At 37.8% G+C, this 21554-nt stretch overlaps 1 protein-coding gene across 1 annotated transcript; it reads left to right on the top strand.

Moving 5' to 3' along the window:
• The first annotated feature begins 639 nt into the window (after positions 1-639).
• Positions 640-20734, top strand: SUCLA2 (succinate-CoA ligase ADP-forming subunit beta). Its single transcript, XM_058835172.1, has 11 exons — positions 640-797; positions 2097-2280; positions 10501-10600; positions 10797-10959; positions 13615-13743; positions 14164-14302; positions 15653-15814; positions 15896-16038; positions 18392-18512; positions 18816-18904; positions 19930-20734. Exons 1-11 carry the CDS (start codon positions 711-713, stop codon positions 20002-20004), a joined length of 1392 nt encoding a protein of 463 aa, XP_058691155.1. The 5' UTR covers positions 640-710; the 3' UTR covers positions 20005-20734.
• Positions 20735-21554: the final 820 nt, after the last annotated feature.

The following is a 21554-nucleotide window of genomic DNA, read 5'->3' as shown; positions in this document are numbered from 1 at the left end:
AGTTTGGTCATAGAACCATAGAATAGAATTGTTTGGGTTGGAAAGGACCTTAAAGATTATCTAATTCCAACCCTCCTGCAATGGGCAGGGACACCTTCCCCGAGACCAGGTTGCTCAAAGCCCCATCCAGCCTGGCCTTGAACACTTTCAGGATGGGACATCCACAGCTTCTCTGAGAAACCTGTTCCACTGCCTCCCACCCTCACAACAGAGAATTTCTTCCTTTTATCTGATCTAAACCTGCCCTCTTTCACTTTAAAACCATCCCCCCTTGTTTTATGCAAGAATGGGTGCGTTTGCGTTGTTGCACGGAAACACTCTGAACTACCAAACCAAAAAAAGTAATCCTCCAGAGTAAAAATACTGGAAGTTCTTCCACTGAAGCTGAACCAGGACGGAGTGTGGGCGGGGCACAAAGGGAGCTGCGCCCCTTTCCTCCCTTTTAACGCAGGTGCAGCCAACCGAGGCCGACGTGCTCGGAAGGTTGTGGCTGGAGGACAACACATTTACGATCCTTGCGAAGCAAAATGAACGTTCATGAAAACCAAAAAGGTCGAAAGCACGACAGGGCGGGAAGCGCCCCTCAGGGCCGCCCCTCCCCGGCGCCGGGCGGGCGTCACCGCGGGGGCGGAGCCGCGCGAGGCGCTTCCTGCCCCCGCGAGCGGCGCGTGCGCGCTGCCAGGGGCACCCGAGGGCGAAGGGGCTCGGCCATGGCGGCCTCCATGATCTGCAGCCGGGTGGCGGCCGGGCTGAGGGGCAGCGGCCTCCGCGCCTCGCTGGGTTCCACCGCGGGGAAGGTAGCGGCCGCTCGGCAGCGGGGGTGGGCCGGGCCGGGACTGAAGCGGGGCAGGGCAGGCTGGGGTCGCGATCGAGGTCGCTCCTTGCGGAGCGTCGGCGAGAGGAGCGTCCGTCTCAGCCCACTCCCGGCGCCGTCCTGCCCTGCCCTTCGGCGGGGCTGACAGCACTGTGCTCATCTTTGGTGTACGGCCCTCAGCAGCCGCTGTTCTTGCCTGTGGCAAATCTTCCCTGCGTGGTTCCTTCTCCCTTCCTTTTCCCTTCCTTTTCAGCGCCCCCGTCCTCTATCTTGCTTGGAAGTCCCCGTGTTTCCATCTCCGTCGTCACCTTGCTCCTAGGAGGGGTCGGGCTGTGCCAGTTAAACTTCTTCAAGCTCGCCAAGAGCCTCCGCTCTTGGTTCTTGCGGATGCCATTCTGGGGTGCGGGCTTGTTTTTGGCTGCAGCAGCCCTGCGCAGCGGTGGCACGAAGGAGCTCGGGAGGCTGCAGTGTGTGACACGGTGTGTGACACGGTGCCGCTTTCTCTTCCTGCCACGTACTGGGGAAGGTCGCCGTGAGTGCCCCTCTCGAGTTACACCCAGCCTCCCGGGGCCGGCGAGTCGCTCAGCGCCTCTCCCTTGGGGTCCTGCCAAGGAAAGGACGTCCTGCTTGGAGAAGGAATCCTTTGGAGGCTACATAGGCCCTGTCGATTTGCTATCTGGGAATGCTGTAGTAAAGTTCATGTGTCGTCTGGTTGTTTACTTTATTTGAAGTGAAGTGAAGCCTTGAAAATCCTTGTTAGAAACTTCCTAATACAGGCTGAGTTTTGCGCTTGTGCCAATGGTACACACTAAAAAAAAAAATAAACACAAATACAAAAGCTTGTTTTGTATATAAGTTTCTTTTGTAATCTTTTTACTGTGAATCCTTTGGTGCTGTTCTATATTCGTGGATTAGCTGAATTCCATACAATTCCTGCTTTGTGCGTGTATAAAATTAAGGTCTTGTTTGCATATAGTGAAATACAAAAAATGCAGCAAATGATTTTGCGTTTGTTGTTGTTAATTTTTGTTCTTGTCAGTGCTAGCAGCTTCACCAAGTCTTTCCCCCTGCCCAATAAAACCTCACAAAATCAAGTACCAAACCGGATACAATTGATTAATGTGGAAGGATAGGATTAAATGTTCAGGTGTTTTCACTGGTACACTAAAGTGTCCTTGTTTAATATCTAGAAATTTTTTTAACCTAAAAAAAAGGGGTAGTTTTTCACAACAGTCATGTTCTTTTTGTTATCTGTTTTTTTCTTTTTATTCTTTTCCTTCAGGTACTTGCTGGAAGTCCAGGAATACTCAATAATCATGGGTTTCAAGTGCAACAGCAGCAACAGAGGAGGCTATCACTCCATGAATACCTGAGCATGGGACTGTTGAAGGAGGCTGGCATTTCTGTTCCACATGGAGTGGTTGCCAATACGCCAGATGAAGCTTACAAAATTGCAAAAGAAATAGGTATAATATTAAAGAGAAGATACACAAATGGGCATGGTGTTGATACAGGGTGTATCTGCTTTTTCTGTCTGTCTTGGTAAGATGTTGCTTGGAGGTCTGAATATACCTTCTCTTTAAGTGAGCCTTCTCTGTGAAGCAACCTTGCGAAAAAGGAGTAGGTCAGGTATAAATTCTATTCACTTGGACTAATATAACTACTTAAACTTCTTTGAGATGAGTAACAGACTATTTTGTCCAAATCCTGGATTTCTTTCTACTTTCATCAAAGTTAGAGGAAGTCTTGTGTGAATAGTTTCAATAGTGGTGACGAGATCTCATGTAGAACAGAAAATCCAAACCATACTTCTCTTTAGGCTACAAAAGAAGAGTAAAATCCTATTCCTTTATGAGTGTGCTTTTTCTGGCAGAATGCAGCTACTCCATGCAGGAGGAGAGGACTTCGATGGTTTCTTATTATATGCTGAATTCCTGGCTTGTTGATGAAAAAGTATCCAATCTCATTTGCTCAGTGCTTAAATTCTTAGTTTAGAATTGAGCTTTGATTTTGGACTTTACCTTGCCCATTAGTTTGCTGCTTTACCTACCATATGTCCTAGTAAAGTCTTGTTTAATTTGGATTTAATATGAAAATCAGCTTCTATTGTCAGGCTTTAGAAGGTGGGGTTTTTTTGGTTGGTTGATTTGTTTGTTTGGGGGGGTTTTCATAGTTTAAAGTCTGGGATTTTTTTTTTCCTTCCTGGAAAAATGACTTAGACTTGTCACAAAGTTTTAGTGAAGGATGTTGGTTGCCATATTCCTTTCTTCTATGCAAAAGCTCAAATCTCTATTCACCTCCAAATGGATACGTTCATAGTGATTCTTGAGGTTATAGGTTTTGTTTGATTCACTTCAGTTTCATATGTAGATTTAATGTGAGAAGTGAGATCTGAAAAAAACAATGATTTTTCTTCTAGAGCAAGTTATGCTGCTTTGTAATGTAGAAAAGAATTGAAAAGCTACTTTTCCTTCAGACATGATGTTCCAGAAATTCAGGTATTGTCAGATACCTTCTTTATCTTGTTTCCATTAGAGAGTGATACAAAATTATAATAATTTCATTAATATGAAAGGAAGTTGCTAAGATACTTCTGAGAATGTTTTCAACTTCAGAACCTTACCTTCTGTTAAGAGTGAGCTTATAGCATGATCAAAACTTCCCAAATCAGGCATATCCCTTTTCTCTACTTTAATATCTGCACAGATATTGTTGGAGGAAAATGAGAGAGCCTTTGTCTATGACTCTTTAATCAACAGCCCAGAAACTAGTAGGTCGGGATTCCTTTGTTTTGTTCTTGCTCAGAGAGGGCTCCTACAGCAGTGTGGGTATGTCAGGCTGCTGGTTTATACTCATCCCTGTGACATCAAAGGTATGATGCCTGTACTTATCTGGAGTATGGGACTCCGAGCAATTTCTTAGGGATCAGAAGAATGAAGTGTGTGAGTTGACATTGTTTAGTAAAGGAATTCAGGGCTTCTGGTTGTCAGCCAAACACTTTTGTTGGAGTTGGTATGTAGTTGGTGCTGTGGCTTTCTATGCTACTTGAGATGAGGAGGAGAGAACTTCCCAAAAGGAGAGCACACACCAAAGGAGTTTGAGGTTTTGAGGCATTGCTCAAACATGTCCAGAACTCCTTCTGAGTGGTGACATATTACTCTTTGCTCTGGTGTTTTGGATTTCTTTGTTTTTGTAGGCATTTAGCTGCTGGCTTTCATTTAGTACTTAAAAAAAAATATCAACAAAATACAAACCAAACCAAACAAGTCTCTATCAGAGTGAAAAATTCACTTTTTTTGGTTCACCTGCTCATTGTTGATTTTTGTTGCGGGAGTAATTGCCAGTAGATATGAAATTAATTTTTATTTCTTTTTGTATGCTGAACCGTTTTATCAAATGTTTCTCTAGACCATTTAAAAGACAGCTGGTAGTACTCTTTGCTCATGCTGGTCCACATGTTCCTTGTAAATTTACACAGAGCAGATTTCTGACTAAAGGTTGAGTTTGGCATTGGATTTCTTCCCTTTTGCAAATAGTTCACTTAGAAATGGGTAAATTTTTATCCCAATGTATAGCAAATGCAAACTTCTCGTTAACAGAGATTTTCATAGGTTAGCTGTGACTGTAGCTAAATCAGTGTTAGATAAGCATCTCGCTTAAATGTTGAAAAAAATGAGCTAAGTTCTGCTCCAAAGCTTTGATAAGAGACTGCAACATGACTTGATTGCCTTCAAGTTTATGGTTTGCTCTTAGCCATGTGTGCATTCCAGCTAGCGCTGTGACCAGCTCTGATTGAGAAGCTGATATGTGTGTGTTATCAAGAACATGACTAATGAATCCAAAGACTGTTTAGTGAGCAGATGCTTGGTGTGATGGCAGATAGCTCAGCAGAACACACTATTTGAAATCAGCATTGCTGTTCATTTAGAGACACTTTCATAGGTGCAATGTCTTGTTGTAACTCAAGTTTTGATGCCTCCTGATACTTTCCTCTGGTAAAGTTGAGTGGAAGGCAGTGACATATTGTGTGCTTGTCTGGGGTTTTTTTAATAGCATGTATTTCTGTTTATGGTGATCTGAGAAGTAAGACTTTTTAAGACATGAATATCTTGAAGCCACTTTGTGTGCTGTTGGTTTTGTTGGATTTTCAGGTACTGAATCCCACAGCTTTATGTGCATGGCAGACTGTCAAATTTTAGTAAAATATAAAGTTGTATAAAACAGGAGGTGTTGAGAGTGTGAGTGCAAAACATTTCACCTTTCTACATCAGAGTTCTTGAAAGGAGACTGAAAGCTCCTGGAATTGAGTTTGCTACTCTTGCTGTTGCAGTTTAAGAGGTCCAGTACAGCTCCATGTCAGTGTTGTTTATAAAGAATGTTCTGTTTTGGTATGCTTTCTACAGAATGGCTCCAGTAGTTGGTTTGGTTGTATTCCTGCTGACAGTTATGTGATTAATAGATGTTTTTTTTCATTTTTGTTTTTTCAATGTTACTAAAATATTTTAAGTACTTTTCAGTTTTATTTATTTTTCCATCTGTTGCTTAAACATACCACTTGTATCTGTTAAAAAAACTTTAAAAAGTAATGTGTAAACTTGGGAAGACTTACAAATAGAAATTTTTGATCCCAGGCATGATTTAGTCAGAAATCAAAGCTTAGTACAATGTGTGCAATTATTTTCTTAGTAAAGTGCTAGCTTTTTCTTTATTAGCTCTTCAAGCAACATATTCCAGACACTGTGGCAGAAAGCTGGGGTGGTTTTCTCTTTAGTGTATGCCACACCCACCTTGGCTGTGTGATCTCCGTTTTTGGGGTTTTCTAGTCTATGTCATAGTGAAAACTCATGTCTGTCATACTTCTATTTATAATATTTTTTTGGTTGTCTTGCCATTATCTGTTTTCCTTGTTATCTATGTTCCTGATGTCTTTTAGGTTGTCTGAAACTCCAGAGCATTTATTCAGTTGCTCTAGGACACAAATGATGATCTAAGGTAGCAAACTTTAAGCAGAAATCCCCAGGTGTTAAAAACATCATGCATTTATGTTCTTACTTACCTGGTCAAAATCTCTAGATAAACAGCAGTACTAGTTTAGAAACCAAATATTTACTTACATTCTGGCAAATGTTATTTTTTTTGGCACCTGAATCTTATATTCTGCTTCAGCCTTTGCTTTCTTCTGTAGCACTTCACTCTTTTGAAGTTAAAATATCAAAACATATTGTTGGTGATAATTCACTAATTAAAGTAAACTTGTATAACTGGCACATTCAGATTTTGACCTCTGTATTTTAATTGCTCAACTTAAGCTGTTGCCAAAACCAAACCTGTCTTGTGAGCTGATGACCAACTAAATGCAGCTGATTAATGTCAGGAAGTACTTGTGTGGAAGGTATTTTGTAATAGCAAAACATCTTGTTCAGTCTCCTAACTGGTATGGTCCTTTCAGTGAAAGTATGATGATTCCTGGCACATAATTATTTCAATAGTTATATTTCTGATTTGCATGCAGTGAGTCTTCTAACACTCAAAAGTTTCAAATGCTGAAAAGATGTGATTCTGAAGTTAAAATTCCCAATAGCTGTACTTACTAATGAAATGCAGATAGTGTACTCTGAAGAGATTCTCTGCTCTGTTGACAGAATTAAGGTCAGCATATTATTTATGTTGACACTCCTATCAACATCTTTTCTCTTTCTAATGTTAGTAAATAGACCTGTATTGTTTAAATTTTGGTTTGTTTTTTTTTGTATCCATGCAACAAGGAAAAATTAGCTTGTATTATAAATGGAGGGTTATTTTTTCTGGTGCAAGAACTTTGAAATACAGACTGAAGAAAAAAAAACCCAAAACTTGTCTCTTCCCAAGTTAAGTTTGCAGTTGAATGGTAGTTGAGAAGTTGATTGATACTTGTGTTGTCACTGCCCTTTACTGTTGTCTGCTTGTCAGAATAGATTAGGCTTGCATGGTTGTTCTGAAGGTGTCTGTAGTATGTGGAAAGCAGTACCTCTGCTACAAATAGTACTGGGCAGAAGAAGTGGCAATTAATGTGATTTGACAAAAGTCAAAATGGGAACTTATAAAACAGAACATTTTAATCAGGCCAGTCTGCTGTAATTGTTGGACTTTCCACTTGCACAGAAAACTTCAGGGATACAGTGGAACAATGACCCTTAAACTTATTAGAAGGTTGTATTTTACACAGATGTCTTTCTGTTTGCCTGCATGCATGATCTTTCTGCCTGTTTGAAAGCTTAAATTATAGAATCAGAAATTATTCCTTCCAAAATAGAATTACTAGTATTGATAGAAATAAAGATGATTTTATTTGCTGTGTAAATCTTTCACTGTCTAGTTAATAAATGATTGTTGAAGGTGAAACCTGTAATGTTAGTAGATCTATAGATTTTTATTGTCCTGAACAGATTTATGCTAAGTCAGTGTTCTGATTCCAGACACCTGTTCTCATTGGTAGAGAGTCTTAATTTTCTAAGTTAAAATCTTAATCTAAATCACTCTTAATTTTCTAAGCATTCCCTAGTTTTTTCAGGCTAGGTACTTATATGTGCTTTTAGGGTTGACTGCCGTTAACATGGAAATGTGATGCTTACGAAATGCTTGTTCTGAGATTCATGCATTGGCCTTTAGCAAGCTTGCCCATATGAGTTGTACTGGTGTTCTAGTGCCCTGTGTTAAGGCTTTGCAATTTGTTAGTGCTGCTGAAGGCTGAAGTCCTGCTCACTGAAGTTCCTGTGTGCATGTGCCTGTCACATGGTGCACAAGTCTGCAGGAGCACTCTGTCTGCTGGATGAGCTTTTTGCTTTCAGGGAGTCACTGTTCTGATACGCTTCAAGGCAGGATAGCACAAGTGCTTCTAGTGCCACAAGAAACAAGGCTGGAGTGAAAAGCTGAGGGCTGGAAGCAGAATGAGACTTCTGTGGTGGTGTGTTTGCTGGCATAAACTGTGTGTGGGTATCTGCTCTAGGGCAGAAACTGCTGTTTTTCATTGAAACACAAGCCTAGCAGTATTTCAATGCCACTTAAGTAAAAGACAAGGGCACAACTGTTGATACCGGGTAGAAAACTATGGTAGCTGCTGGTTTCCAAAATTTTCTTGAGTAACTGTGTATCAGAAGTTCTTTGCTGTGTCAGATTGTGTGACAGTGCTGCTGCTGGAACACTGCAGATGAGGTGTGTGACCAAACACTTCCTCTTGTTTAAGAGTAATTTTCAATAGGAGCTGTGGGAAAAAAATGTTTATTGAACAATGAACTTTCTACATGATGGGCTATGGTTTTCTTGGGATGTACTATCTTAAATTTGTTTCTGGTACATCTGTGCAGCTTAATTGCTTGTAAGCATAGCTACTCAAACAAACCTTGAATTTGTTTATGCAATCAAGCAGCTAGTTTGTAGTGCTAGAGGAAAACAATTTACAGATCATTAGTAATAGGCTCATTTAATGACTCAGTTGTTGCATAAGGGTTAGTACAATGATGTTGCAGCCAAAACTGAAAAATTAAAAGTTGTTTTTCTCACACTATTTTGGATGTCTGTATGTTGACAAAATATTATAATTGTTAATAATAACAACGTTTTTAAGAAATATCTTCTAGGATCAGGGCAGTGGTGAATTTAGCCCACTGCTCTGCCTAAGAACAAAAGAACATACTGTTTAGGGCAATTCTTAGCCTGCCTGTTTTCTGCAGTCCGTTGCTCCTCAGCATTCATATTTTTTGTCTTAAGAATATCAGAGAGAATACCTCTGCCCAGTTCCTTTTGACTCTTCTATTTTCCTTCATATCTCCTGGCAGGCTTCTTTATATTTGTTGTAAAAAAGGGTCTTTTTTTCTTGCACTTTTTAAAAACTGACTTCCTTGGTAGATGGCCTTTGGTTTTGGTTGGTGTAGAGCAGAAACCAGAATGAATGATGTACGTGTAGTCATGTGTTCTTACTCTGTCCATCACAGATATGGCTGAAGATCATAATCATGTTCTTGCTTTCTTCTCCTTTGATAGTTTTAAGGATGTGCTAAGCTCATTTCTTGTAAGGCAGTCTCTTAATTTCAGTGATCATCTTAATTGCCAATTTACTTTTATCCCCAGAGCTAAATATGTTCCAGCTGAGATGTTGCCAGAGCCTTAGTTGGGGTCTCATTTGATTTGCTCAGATTATGGTGTTTGTTGCTAGGAGGAATAATTGCTATAAAGAAGGTGGGTGAACTTCATGACTTTTCTGAAAACTTCTCTGCAGTTGCAGCTTTATATTTTCTGGACTTAGTGTAGGAAATGGAAAACAAGCTTTGTATTTAAAGTAATAGCATAAAAGTTGTCTTCTGTGACTTCTATAAAGTATGTTAACTTGATTGCCAGTAAAAAATAGTTATCTTCAGGAGCTGAATTAAATATTGTAGTAAATAAATACGTACTTTTTTGTGTTTATAACCTTTATGCCTCTTTTGCAAAAAAGCTTAAAAATCATGTGTGAATTCAGAGACCTGTTGTTAGGTAGACATTCAAGAAGTAAAATCAACAGATAGCTAATTGGGAGGAATGACTTGAGTCTTCTGCTCATATCCACCCTGGCTTGTGGTATGGTTTGAATTTAGTTTCACCTGTCCAGGCAGGACACGGGTCAAACTAGGAACCAACACAACTTTTGTGTCTGTCATAACCTTCCTCAGTTTATGTAGTGGCTAGTTTTGCTTGGGCACTCTAATTTTTCTTAGGCACTTCCATTGTTCCCTTCCAACATGCAACAGAACAGCAAGGTCTTTTTTGGCTTGGAGAGATCAGAGTTGCTCAGCTGATGGTGGCATGAGAAAAAATTGGATGTCAATAAACAAATGTCAGTGGGGCAGTTCTTATCATCTGGCAGTTTAGCTGCTGTTTGTACTCTGTGTTAGTGAACTTGAAGAATAACTCAGAACTTCAGGCTTTTTCTTTTATTGCCCTAAATGACTCGATGAACTCTTTTTCTTTGCTTTTTTGTCTTTTAGTGACAATTCAGAATATCCCAGTTGATTTTTGTTATATTCTCACACTTTACTCTTTAAACCCAAATGACCAGTTTCCCCTACCTAGAAGAATATTTTGTAAAGGACTTTTAAATAGTTAAAGCCTACTGAAGGGTTTACTTTGCCTACTCTGGGAAGAGTAGTTGGTTTGTTTAGGTCTCTGATTTCTGCAAAGCACTCAAGCTTATGCATTAGTGCTCTGCTGGATGGAAGCTAGAGAGGACCTGCCAAGCTGACTTGGGTAAGTGCTATAGGTTTACAGGTACAGGATATTTGTAGTTGTTTGAGGAAAACATTGCATATGGTATGTCAGATAATCAGTTTCATCTTGTTAGTAATCTGTGAGCTGCTAAGTATTTCTTACTGGGTGCTTAATCATCTGTTAGTCCAACACGTATTAAAGATGGTTAAAACACCAGCGTTTCTGGATACTAATTCACCAGAGTTTGTTCACAGAACAGCCTAAAGGTACAAATTGTGGATTATTTGAGATTTTGGGATTTTTTTTGTATTTACATTACAATATAGTCTTTGATTCACATGTGTATGTTTTGAATGGTGGGCGGTGGAGAAGGGGGGATAAAATTAAAGCAGCCTTTGTTTTTCTACCTGAAGCAACTTGTTTTAGTAGTCACAGATGACAAATTTTTGGGTTTTCTTTTGTTCTAGGTTCAAAGGATCTTGTGGTAAAAGCACAGGTTTTAGCTGGTGGTAGAGGAAAAGGAACATTTGAAGGTGGCCTCAAAGGAGGAGTGAAAATAGTTTTTTCGTAAGTTGTTTCTAAATTACCCGACCAAGTGGAAAGACTTCAACATTTCACTTTATGGACTGAAGCTATTGCTTTCCTTAAAACCAGTGTTTTAATTATTAACCTTAAAATAACAAAAATTAGATAAGACTTTTTTAATGCTACTTCTGTTTTTACAGCAGTTTCTTTGTCACATTCTGAGCTTCTTTTATTCTAGTCCAGAAGAAGCAAAAGCTATCTCCTCCCAAATGATTGGAAAGAAGTTGTTTACCAAGCAGACAGGAGAAAAGGGCAGGATATGCAATCAAGTATTTATCTGTGAGCGCAGATATCCCAGGAGAGAATACTATTTTGCAATAACAATGGAAAGGTCTTTTCAAGTGAGTAATATTAGAAATAGAAGTAAGCTAATTAACTTGTTACAACTGAATTTAAAAAATAAAATCAACAAAACTGTTTACTGTACTGTTCACTTGCTTTCGAAAATCAGAAGTTTACAAGTTAAGTTTTGTTTTCCAGTATGTCTGACTTTGACTGACCGTATATCTGACTTTGTTTTTAAATGCTATAAAGTTGTAATGCTACAATTTGAATTTACAGAATAATAAATGAATATTGGTAGCCCCAACTGAAGTTCAGAGGCACATGGCCAAGGGGGAGATGGTTAGAATAAGGGGGTAATTTTAATTTTGATTTTAATTTGCATTTGCCTGCCAGATTATGCAATTTAGTTTAAAAATGCAGCTATGTGTGTGCTTGTACGCCCTGTTTTTGAGTGTCAGAAACAAGATAAGTGACAGTGTTGTGGCAGAGCAAATGGTCCTGCATAAATCCAACATTCTTTTTCTCCAATGTGTGAAGGTTCCTAGAGGTGCATTGTTGTTTCCCTCAATTTTGGGAGTGCTAGTAGCTTTCTTACACTAATGCTCTCCAGGAAATGGGTAAGAAGATTTGGGCCTAGAGGTCTGTTTTCAGGAAAATGAAAGCCAGTCTTTTTTGGATGTATGGGATGTGTGTGTGGGTATGTAGTTTTCTAGGCTACAATTCAAATATGGTTACTGAGATGTCAGTGTTTTCTGACAGACAAGTGTTCTGTTTGGAGCACATAACATGCATCACTAAGTGAGTTTAATGAAGCCAGGATTTGGAACAGATCTTGGAATTTTATTTGCTGAAGCTCAGAAAAACTGGGTTTGGTCTGTTCAGATGTTTAAGAGTTTGCAGAGGCACTGGCTTTGGTAATTAGGGGATATTTAAGTATGAATAAAATAATTTTCTGTGGAGGAATGAGAAAACTAGTCTTACTCTTAATTTTTTTTTTGGTAGCCATATTAGGAATTAAAAATTTGTTCCTTTTTCTTCCTCCGTGGTGTTCTTTTTGACAGGAAAGTATCAGTTGAATTATGTGGCTTGGGCACCTCCATTGTGATGTGTGCTGGAGTAGAGCAGGGAAGAGGCAAATATTGCCATAGGCACCACAAGGTGGCGTTAAAATGCTATAAATGAACAGATTTTAGACTCTTAGAATTGTGTAAGCAATAAGCAAGGATGCTTATGGAAATAAAATTTACTGTAACTGATTGAAACCAATTAGATAAAGAAGGGAAAAAAAAAGCTGTTTTCATGACTTGTTCTTGCTCTTGTATAAAAGATAGATCTTATTAGCATACTGTGTGGGTTGTGGCCTTTTGATAAGGATGTGCTTTGTTTTTACTGCTGACTTTATAAGTAATGTTTTTAGATTGCTTATAATTACCATAACTTGTATAGGATGCTTAGGATGAGGAAATGCCTTTCAAAAGAAGGAAGTGTGAAGGTTGAATAGCACACAGTGTTTATTCATGTTGCAAACTTCTTCCTTTAAGGAGAAGAAAAAGGATTAAAATAGTTGGCTGAAACTGTAACTTTATGACTTGGATATTATTTGCTGGCAGGATTTTGGTTTTAAGAAAAACTGTTCACTTTGGTCAATTCTGTGGAATGATGAGTTATTTTATGATCAATTTGTAGCTTACTGACAATTCAAGGTAAGAATATCCAAAAGTGTTCATTGAGTTGAACCTTGCTATTAGGTGCAGGACAATTTGCCAGCTATGTATTTCGACTTGGAAGGATGGTAATGGAAGGGGTATGGTGTGGTTATTAAGCATGCTCTCTGAACCACAGTCGCATTTTCTGTAATTAATGGTCAACAGTTAAAAGGCTGTTTAATCTTTGAGTTCTGCTGATAAGAAATGCTGCCTTAGTACACCAGTGGTCATAATCCATGCATGGGTGATGATAAGGGAAGGTTGGTTGAAGGGATCCGAGCATCCCAGTGAACTGGAGGAGAGATTTCTAGGTTCCATGGTAATGAGTCCTTCATGTTTTTGTTGAGATTTGCCGTTTTAAAAAATAAACTCAGCTGCAAATGCTGTCAATTCTGGTTTCTTAATTTCTTTTATGAATGAATTATTGAGTGCTGTTTTGTTTTGCTATGACTTAATTTCAGTGACGGCTTTAGTTACTGAATGTTGTGATCCTATTGATCTGGTTTGCAGTAATTTATCACTAAGTTCTGCAGACCTCCACTTGTCCTTGAAGTTGGAGCATGGCAGAATGAATAAATGCCTGGCATTTGATCTGTGTTTGTGAAGGAGTAAGTGGAGAAGATGGAGCTGAGAAGGTGGTGACACTTTCTCTGGTGACACCTAAAAGATAAAATGTGTGTGATTATGAAGTTGAATCTCTCTATCAAAATTTAAAAATAGTATGTCTTTGTTAATTGTTTTGCTGCTGCTTTACAGAGGAAATTTTTCCTTGTTAAAGGAAAGTGGACCTAACATACACTTTAACATTTGGAAAGTATTATTAAACAGTTTTATATGGAGATATTGAGTAGATAGTAACTCTCTCTTCAGAGCATACAAGAGAAATGCTCAAATAAAAAAAAAATCTGTTGATAATGGTTCTATTGCTGTGAAGTATCTTAGGGGAAGAACTAAGTTTCAGTTGTGTGGTATAAAAATACTTACACTTCTTTTTTCTTTGTCTAGGGTCCTGTCCTGATAGGCAGTTCTCAGGGTGGTGTTAATATTGAAGATGTTGCTGCAGAGAATCCTGACGCAATAATTAAGGAACCCATCGATATAGTAGAAGGCATAAAAAAGGAGCAAGCTGTTAGGGTAATTGTTAATGTGGGAAAGCACACATTACTGAGGATAGGAGGGTTGCTTCTAATTTTTTAAAGGGTGTATGCATTCAACCTGCTGAGTTGTCTTAAACCCTTGTTTGAAACATATTTGAACTAGATATTTAAGTATTTTCAGGTAAATCAGTGTAAATCCAATGGCATGGCAGTACTTTACCTAGCTTTTATACAGCTGTGCAAAGGTATGTCATGATAAATTTTTATTAGCTCTTTTTTGAGGATAAGTGCAGTATTCAGTATTGAAAATAATCTGTTCAAACCAAAGAGTGAATTTGGGTTTTTTTCCCCAGTAGACATGGCAGGTTCTACACCTACAAATTCAAATGACCTTGAAATAATAGCTGAACTGAGTCACCCTAACATGAGTTAACAATAACCATTCTTTTACTTTCAGCTTGCCCAGAAAATGGGGTTTCCTCCTAATCTGGTGGATGAAGCAGCTGAAAATATGATCAAATTATATAATCTCTTTCTGAAATATGATGCTACCATGATAGAAATAAATCCTATGGTGGAAGATGCATCAGGAGTTGGTAATGTTTCTTATTCAGACTCTTCATGTAACACCTTGACATTTTTGTAAATTTTGGTTGATTTGCACAAATAAAACTTCAGCTGTATACAGCAAGAGGAGTTAGTATTAACGTGCTATGTTGAAAAGCAAATTTAATAAAACAGATAAATTTGTGAATCTAAATATAGTAGGAATCTGCTCTTAATTGCTAATTATGATCTTAAGTGTAAGTAACTTCCATTTTTAATTTTTAAATTTTTTACTAGGGAGCACATCTATTCAGGATAAGGCATTCCTGGAAATCAGGGCTTTTCAAAATTCATAAATTGAAACTTGAACCGTCTCATGTATCTAAAATTGATACTGTGACAGTAACCAGAATAGTGACAACTACAAGAAATCTCCTGCCTTTATGACTCAGGCATTAGAAAAACTGGTGGAGTATGGTGTACTGAAAGACTGTAGGGGTTTAAGTAATGTCTTGATGTTTATCAGGTTTTTAACATACCCAGTTGCAGAATAGTTATTTAATGCTCAATCACAGCCAATTCCACTCTACAAAAAATAAGCCTGTAGAGTGTATTTGTACTTGAACTCAGATACAACAGTTTGAAATTCAAATATGAATGTAGCTCTTTCACCAAAATGTATACCTGGGGTATTTTCTTGTGGGTTTTTTTTTTAATGCTTAAGTGATCAGTGTAGAGCAGTCTTTCCCATCTGTTTCTTGTGCTTTATTATTTTTATATCATTTTCACTGAGGGATAGAAATGAAGTGATACCTTTGTACAGACAGAATCTTAGTTCCAGTGTAAAGAATACTGTAGATTTTCTGCTTGCTAAATATTAAGTAATTTTTTTTCTGTTTTTTCCTAACACTTTTTCTTCCAACTCAGTCACTTTTTCATTGTGTTTCTGTGTGGTTACAGTCATGCACACGTTATATATGCTTATTCTAAAAGCAAAACCTAAGATGGATTAAAAAGCATCAAATCAGAGACCTTCTGTAAGGATTACTTTTATGCTACTTACTTGTGGTGGTCCATTTTCCCCCTTTTCCAGGCTGCAGTGTGATCTGAGAAAACATAATTTGCCCAGATTTAACAAACAGCTTGTAAGCATTTTTGGGTTTAGAGTGTTTCAAGAAATAGTTATCTTCCGTTTTTGTGCATAACTGATTATATGGGGAAACTGGAAAAAATCTGATACTTATTGACAGTGGTACGTGTGTCTTTTTAGCAAAACTTTGTTTGGATTGTGTGACCTAGCTGCCAAGTTTGATTCAACATATTGCACATTTATGTAGCAGTTAAGTTGTTATTCTAATATTAAATGATGGTTACTAATGGTGGTTTTTTTTCCCTTTCAGTGATGTGTATGGATGCAAAGATAAACTTTGACAGCAATTCAGCCTATCGTCAGAAGAAGATCTTTGATATGCAGGATTGGACACAGGAAGACCAAAGAGATAAGGATGCTGCAAAAGCAGACCTCAACTATATAGGGTTGGATGGAAACATAGGCTGCTTAGGTATGTACTGTTTAATGAATTTTAAATGACCTAATGGATTTATAAACTGAATTCCTAAATGTTATCTTTATTCTCATGTAGTCAATGGTGCTGGTTTAGCTATGGCCACAATGGATATAATTAAACTTCACGGCGGAACTCCAGCAAACTTCCTTGATGTTGGTGGTGGTGCTACAGTGCAGCAAGTGACAGAAGCCTTTAAGCTTATTACTTCTGATAAAAAGGTGAGGGAAGAGTTGGCATATCAAGGTCCTACACAGTGGTAAAACAGGCTCTGATTTGGAAGACAATGCTTAGTGCATGTTTTCCAGAGCACATGCCTTTTTATAAGCCCGGAAGTAGAAAGAAAGAAAGAAGATGGAAATCTTAGCTTAATCGTGGTGCAGATGAAGCCTAATAATCTATTGAATTTTTTTACCTTTTTAAAGTGTAAAAAGGTTGTGTACTCAGTACACTTGGCTGTGTACTGAGCAGACAGTTTTGTGTCTTCTAGTTGAAGTTACAGCTGTACTAGAATCTTTCCAGAAATCTTGGAGTCAGAAACTCTGTGTCTGCTGTTTAAACAGAAAGTAGTATTCAGTTGGTTTTCCACTTTTTTTTTTCTTTTGACCAGTTTTGCAGCTGGGTCTGTGTTTAGTGGAGAGTTGTAGAGATTAATATTTGCTGTGCTGTGCACAAACAAGTTTCTAAGGTACTGATTATATGTAATGTTAGATAAAATAACTTTGTAAGGGACTTAGAAGAGCTTTAATGTTTATCGTATTAAAAATTCATCAGAAGTGCTTGAATATGATTAAAATAATAAGTTGGTTTAAACTAGAGGAAGAGCTCTTCCACAAAAATAATGTGAAGGCTCGATTGATGGTCTACGTAGATATGCTTTCCCAGGAGGAACTTGGCAGTCTGGGGCTTGTTAAAAATAAAGAAAATTATTTTAAAAGGGGTAACTGTAAAAGGTGGGAATGACTTGCAAGACCTGCTAATGGTATGCTACTTTTGCACCACAATTTTGTGTACCACTTGCTCATCTTTGGAAAGGGACAGAAAAAAATAGTGACTGATATTCCAGAGGAGCTTAGTCTCTTTCCCACTGGAAAGACTTATTATGAAATGCAGGGTCTGTAACATGCTCCAAGAGTGTTACAGAATCATTTAATCATTTAGATTGCAAATGACCTTTAAAATTGAGTCCAACCATAAATCTAACACTGCCCAGTCCTGCACTACCCCATGTCTCTAAGCACCATGTCTACAAGTCTTAAATACCTTCAGGGCTGGTGACTCAACCACTCCTTGGCAGTGGTGCCAATGATTAACAGCCCTTTCGGGGAATAAATTTTTCCCATTATCCAATCTAAAACTCCACTGGTGAACTTGAAGCCATTTCCTCTTACTTACTGCTTGTTGCCTGGGATGAGAGCGAATCCCACCTTGCTGCATCCTTTCAGACAGTTGTAGAGAGTGATAAGGTCCCCCCTGAGCCTCCTTTTCTCCAGGCTAAACACCCCCAGCTCCATCAGCCCATCCACATAAGACTTATTCTTTCTTCACATTTTTCCAGCAAATTGAGAGAACAAGGAGGGACACAGTCACAGAGCATCTGAATTACAGAGAGAAGAGAAGAAACAAAGATGAATCTGAGGGTTGCTGATTTGGAAAAAGTTTTTGCAGTGCAAATTCTCTGCTGATGTGTGGACAGATGGTGTCCAAACAGACTTCTTAAGACAACTTTTTCTTTCTGTTCTCTTTCCATTGCTCACTATTTTATCAAAAAACAATGACTGTAGCTGGGATTCCTGGTGCAGAAACTCAAAGAGCAGTGGAGCCCCCTGGTATCATAGACTGCATGCAGGGTTTAATTCAGGGCTTGTTTGGAGCGCAGCCTTCTGAGTTGCCAGTCTGAGTTGCCCATTAGCAGGAACAAGAACAATGCCACACAGATGAGCTAGTCTAATTGCAAGATAATGAGAACCAAGTTACTGTTCATGAACCTGTTGCACAGGAATGTTTTGTCATCTCAGGCTGTCCGCCCATTTTGATTCCTTCTTAGTTTTATCTTTCACCTTTGACCATGGTTCTTTTTACTCTTCCTTTCTACCACTTGAGTTCCCTTAACTGCTGGCTTAATCATCCTGAATGAAATGTATTTCAAATAGCTTATCTCTAAGTATGCTGGCTTTTAAGTAAACTGTGTAAACAGGGTCTTGTGTATTTCAAAAATAAAAAAAATTAAAATAATTTAAATTTTTAAGACTTCTAAAATGTTTTAAAATTTCCTGTTTTCAGTGTGTGGAGTTACTGGTGTGGGAGTACCTCTGCTGCAGTACTGTTAGCAATGGAAAGATAAATAGCTGACAAATAGTTTCCTGAAGTACAGATATATATGCTCTGCTGCATGTGACCCTATAGAACTGTACTTTGGTTGCTGATGTTATATAGAACAGAAATGTTCTGTCTTTTGCAGACTCCCTTAATACAGTTAAAGAGCTTGAATTACCCTTAAGCTGAAGGTTGTGTGCTGCTTTCATCTGCTGTCTCTGGCCATTTTTAATGTGAATATTGTAATTTATTCTGTAGGTACTGGCTATTCTGGTAAATATTTTTGGTGGCATTATGAGATGTGATGTTATAGCACAAGGCATCGTTACGGCAGTAAAGGATTTGGAGCTAAAAGTCCCTATTGTGGTACGGTTGCAAGGTGAGTATATATATATTTTAATATATTTCTCTCTAATTGACAAGTGTTATTGAGCTTATATACTTACTGTGTAGCAAGCTGCCTGTGAGTTGAGGTCAATGGAGAAATAAAGCAGACCTTGAATTTAGATGGTGAGGATTGGCAAGTTAATAAAAAGAGACTTCCGGCTTTTTCACTACTATTGTTGTTTTCTAGCTTTATTTACTAACTTTTGGAACAGGCTTCCTAGAAATAAGAGACTGGTAGGTAGTAGTAATAGTAATCTCCTGTTCAATAAGAGTGGCATTTTATCTGTTTGTGAAGGTACACGAGTTGATGATGCCAAGGCTTTAATAACAGCTAGTGGCCTCAAAATCCTTGCGTGTGATGACTTGGATGAAGCTGCAAAAATGGTAAGATAGCTGGTTATGAATATTCTTTTCAGAACATAGCATCTGTTGCAGAGTATTGAAAAGTCAAAAGTTGGTTCAATCAACTACTAGCTTAGGATAAATCCCAGTGCCAGTTTCTACCAGTGCCTGAAGCAAATACTTGGCAAGTTAGTAAGTGCATGATTTGTCAGGGGAGCAATTATGCAGTCAGAAGCTATTAAACCCCATAAACCAAAACTGACCTGATCCATGATCAGGTCAGCCACTCTTCTTGGTGAGGGGATGGCTAAAGAGCTTAGCTTTATTAGTTGGGAGAAAATAGGTAAATTGAAGTGGCTGAAAAACTCAATGTAACACTTCCTTTTATCAACCACGGTTTGTCAGTGTGCATGATCAGAACTCTAATTGATCATCATGTAGCCTCATAAGATAATTAGATGTTCAGATACTCTGAATTGTGTGTGTTGCTTTGTTTTGTTTGTGGAAAAGAAAGTTGTACCAGAGATGTACAGCAGAAAAAATTAGAAGATACCTGATGGATTTTGTAGGAATTTTTTTTTTTCCCCCAGAAAACTACTTAGTCAGTTATAACATTTCATTCTAAGCAGCAAATAATTCAGAGAGATTTAGATTCCTAATGCAGGAGAAGATGAGGCTCCTTAAGGTATCAAAATAAGATCCAGAAATGCTTGGAATAAAAACTCAGAGGAGAAATAGCTATTAGATATATAGAATTTCTTGTGAGTGGCCACCTCAACACCTCACAAAATAACTGTCACATTAAGTTTAAAACTTAGCATTTTATCAAGATACTGTGTTGTAAACGAGAAGCAGACTTTTTTAAATCCATGAAATGTGTTCTAGAAGACTTGATTATCTTTCATTTAAAAATGGTTGAGGAGTATTGTGCTAAATACTAATCCCACCCTTACCCCCCTCTAATATCTTACTGATGGTTTGCTGGTATTGTTTTGTTTAAAATGTTTGATCCAGCTCAGTCAAATTAGGATTGTTTTGAAATTAAGTTTTTATTTTCTGTTTTTCAGGTGGTGAAGCTGTCTGAAATAGTAAGCTTAGCAAAACAAGCTCATGTGGATGTGAAATTTCAGTTGCCAATTTGAAATGTCATGCCAGTGTCTAACATTCTCTGAAATACTGTGTTCTGTGGGAAATCTTTAATTTTTTTTTTGTGTGGAGGTTTTGATTGACAGGCGCACAAACTGAAGCATCTGGTCTTTAATGTTAATATTCAGAATGGTCAGAATTCTTGTAAAAGTGTTATTGCTGATATTTAGTCTTTCTTAGTTGTTATTCTCAAGCCTCCAGCTTCTGCTGCAGAATGTCACTTGCAATATACTTCTGCGTTGTCCAAAGTAAAGCTTCTGGTTGAAAAAATAATTATTCTGAATAAATTTTGAAGTTCCTTTACTTGTAAATTTTTATTAGCCTTGTTTAAAAGTAAATATGACTGGATTACCTAGTTGTCCATGTGGAAAAACGTATTGAAACGGTATTTTGTGTTGGAGACATTTGTACTTAGCAGTATAATGGACATGAGCAAGCCAATCATTATTTATGAACAGATACATTTGAACTTGATCAGAAATATTTTTAGAAGTTCTTCATTGAAGTGGCTGGTAACTCTTCTGGACAACGTGTTAAATCACTACAAAATATACTGTAGCACTTAGATTTTCACAATTTCTGGTCCTCACAAAAAAGGCATTGTGTAGTTTTATATACAAACAAGCATTTACCAAGCTTCAAGGAGACAGGATAAATAGAGAATTCAAATGTCTATTGTACATCGCTAATAAAATTGTACATTAATAAAATATCTCCCAAAACTTTTCCTGTCTTTCTTTTTATATGTTACCATTTTGATAAATTACATATAGTTAGGGATTAAGCCATAATTTAGGACAGCAAACTAAAACCTTTTTAGGAGTAAAGTTGTAGTGCCACATATGTTAATTTTTTTCCTCCCTGAAATGCACTGTGTGATTAAAACAATGTGAACTGTTGTTGAAAAGCTTGGACAGATATCATGCATATAGCAGCTAAAATATAACTCACCTCTGCACAAATAAATATTCAGGAAATTGTTGCTTCTTGAGGAAATATTGCTTCTACTAAAAAATAACTATTTATTTTTGTCACTACTTGATTTTCACATTGCACTGAACTTAGAACTTGGATGATGATCCATTTACTGTTTAGTTTCCAAATGAGCACTCATTTTTTGTTTGTATTTTGTAGGCTTTTTTGTTTGAAATGTTATTTTCTTGGCTGAGGATAGTGTAGTTTTTTCTGGAAGTAATGAAGCCACTTCTGTGGTGGAAATTCAGAATGGGAAATCATGCAGTTATGAACTAAGCACTTAAAAGGTTTATATGAAATGTGAGAAAATCAATCATGTGTGGCTATGAAAAAGTGGGGTATTAAATGAGAAAACTTTATACTAGCATGGTGTATTTCAGTAATCTTGTTGGCAGTAGTAAAGAAAATCAGCAAAATTTAAATTCTCTCCAAATTTAAACTGGATTATTTTTGATCCTAGATATTCTCTCACAACTGAGTACTGTGTGCTGTTGATCCAGCATGCTAAATTTGGCTTGTGGATGTGCTTGGAATTGCTTTTATTCAGTAGCCTTGAATTGAATTGCAGAGA

Source organism: Poecile atricapillus, chromosome 1 (genome assembly GCF_030490865.1).
Source record: "Poecile atricapillus isolate bPoeAtr1 chromosome 1, bPoeAtr1.hap1, whole genome shotgun sequence".
Classification (NCBI taxonomy): Eukaryota; Metazoa; Chordata; class Aves; order Passeriformes; family Paridae; genus Poecile; species Poecile atricapillus.
Note: the sequence above shows the minus strand (reverse complement) of the source record. Positions and strands in the feature narration are given on the sequence as shown.

Bases quoted from the DNA above. Each gene is read 5' to 3' on its own strand.
- SUCLA2 (XM_058835172.1), top strand. From the start codon at position 711: ATGGCGGCCTCCATGATCTGCAGCCGGGTGGCGGCCGGGCTGAGGGGC. The intron at 2,281-10,500 runs GTATAATATTAA...CTTTTGTTCTAG, and splicing joins CAAAATTGCAAAAGAAATAG to GTTCAAAGGATCTTGTGGTA. The intron at 13,744-14,163 runs GTAATTGTTAAT...TTTTACTTTCAG, and splicing joins AAAAGGAGCAAGCTGTTAGG to CTTGCCCAGAAAATGGGGTT.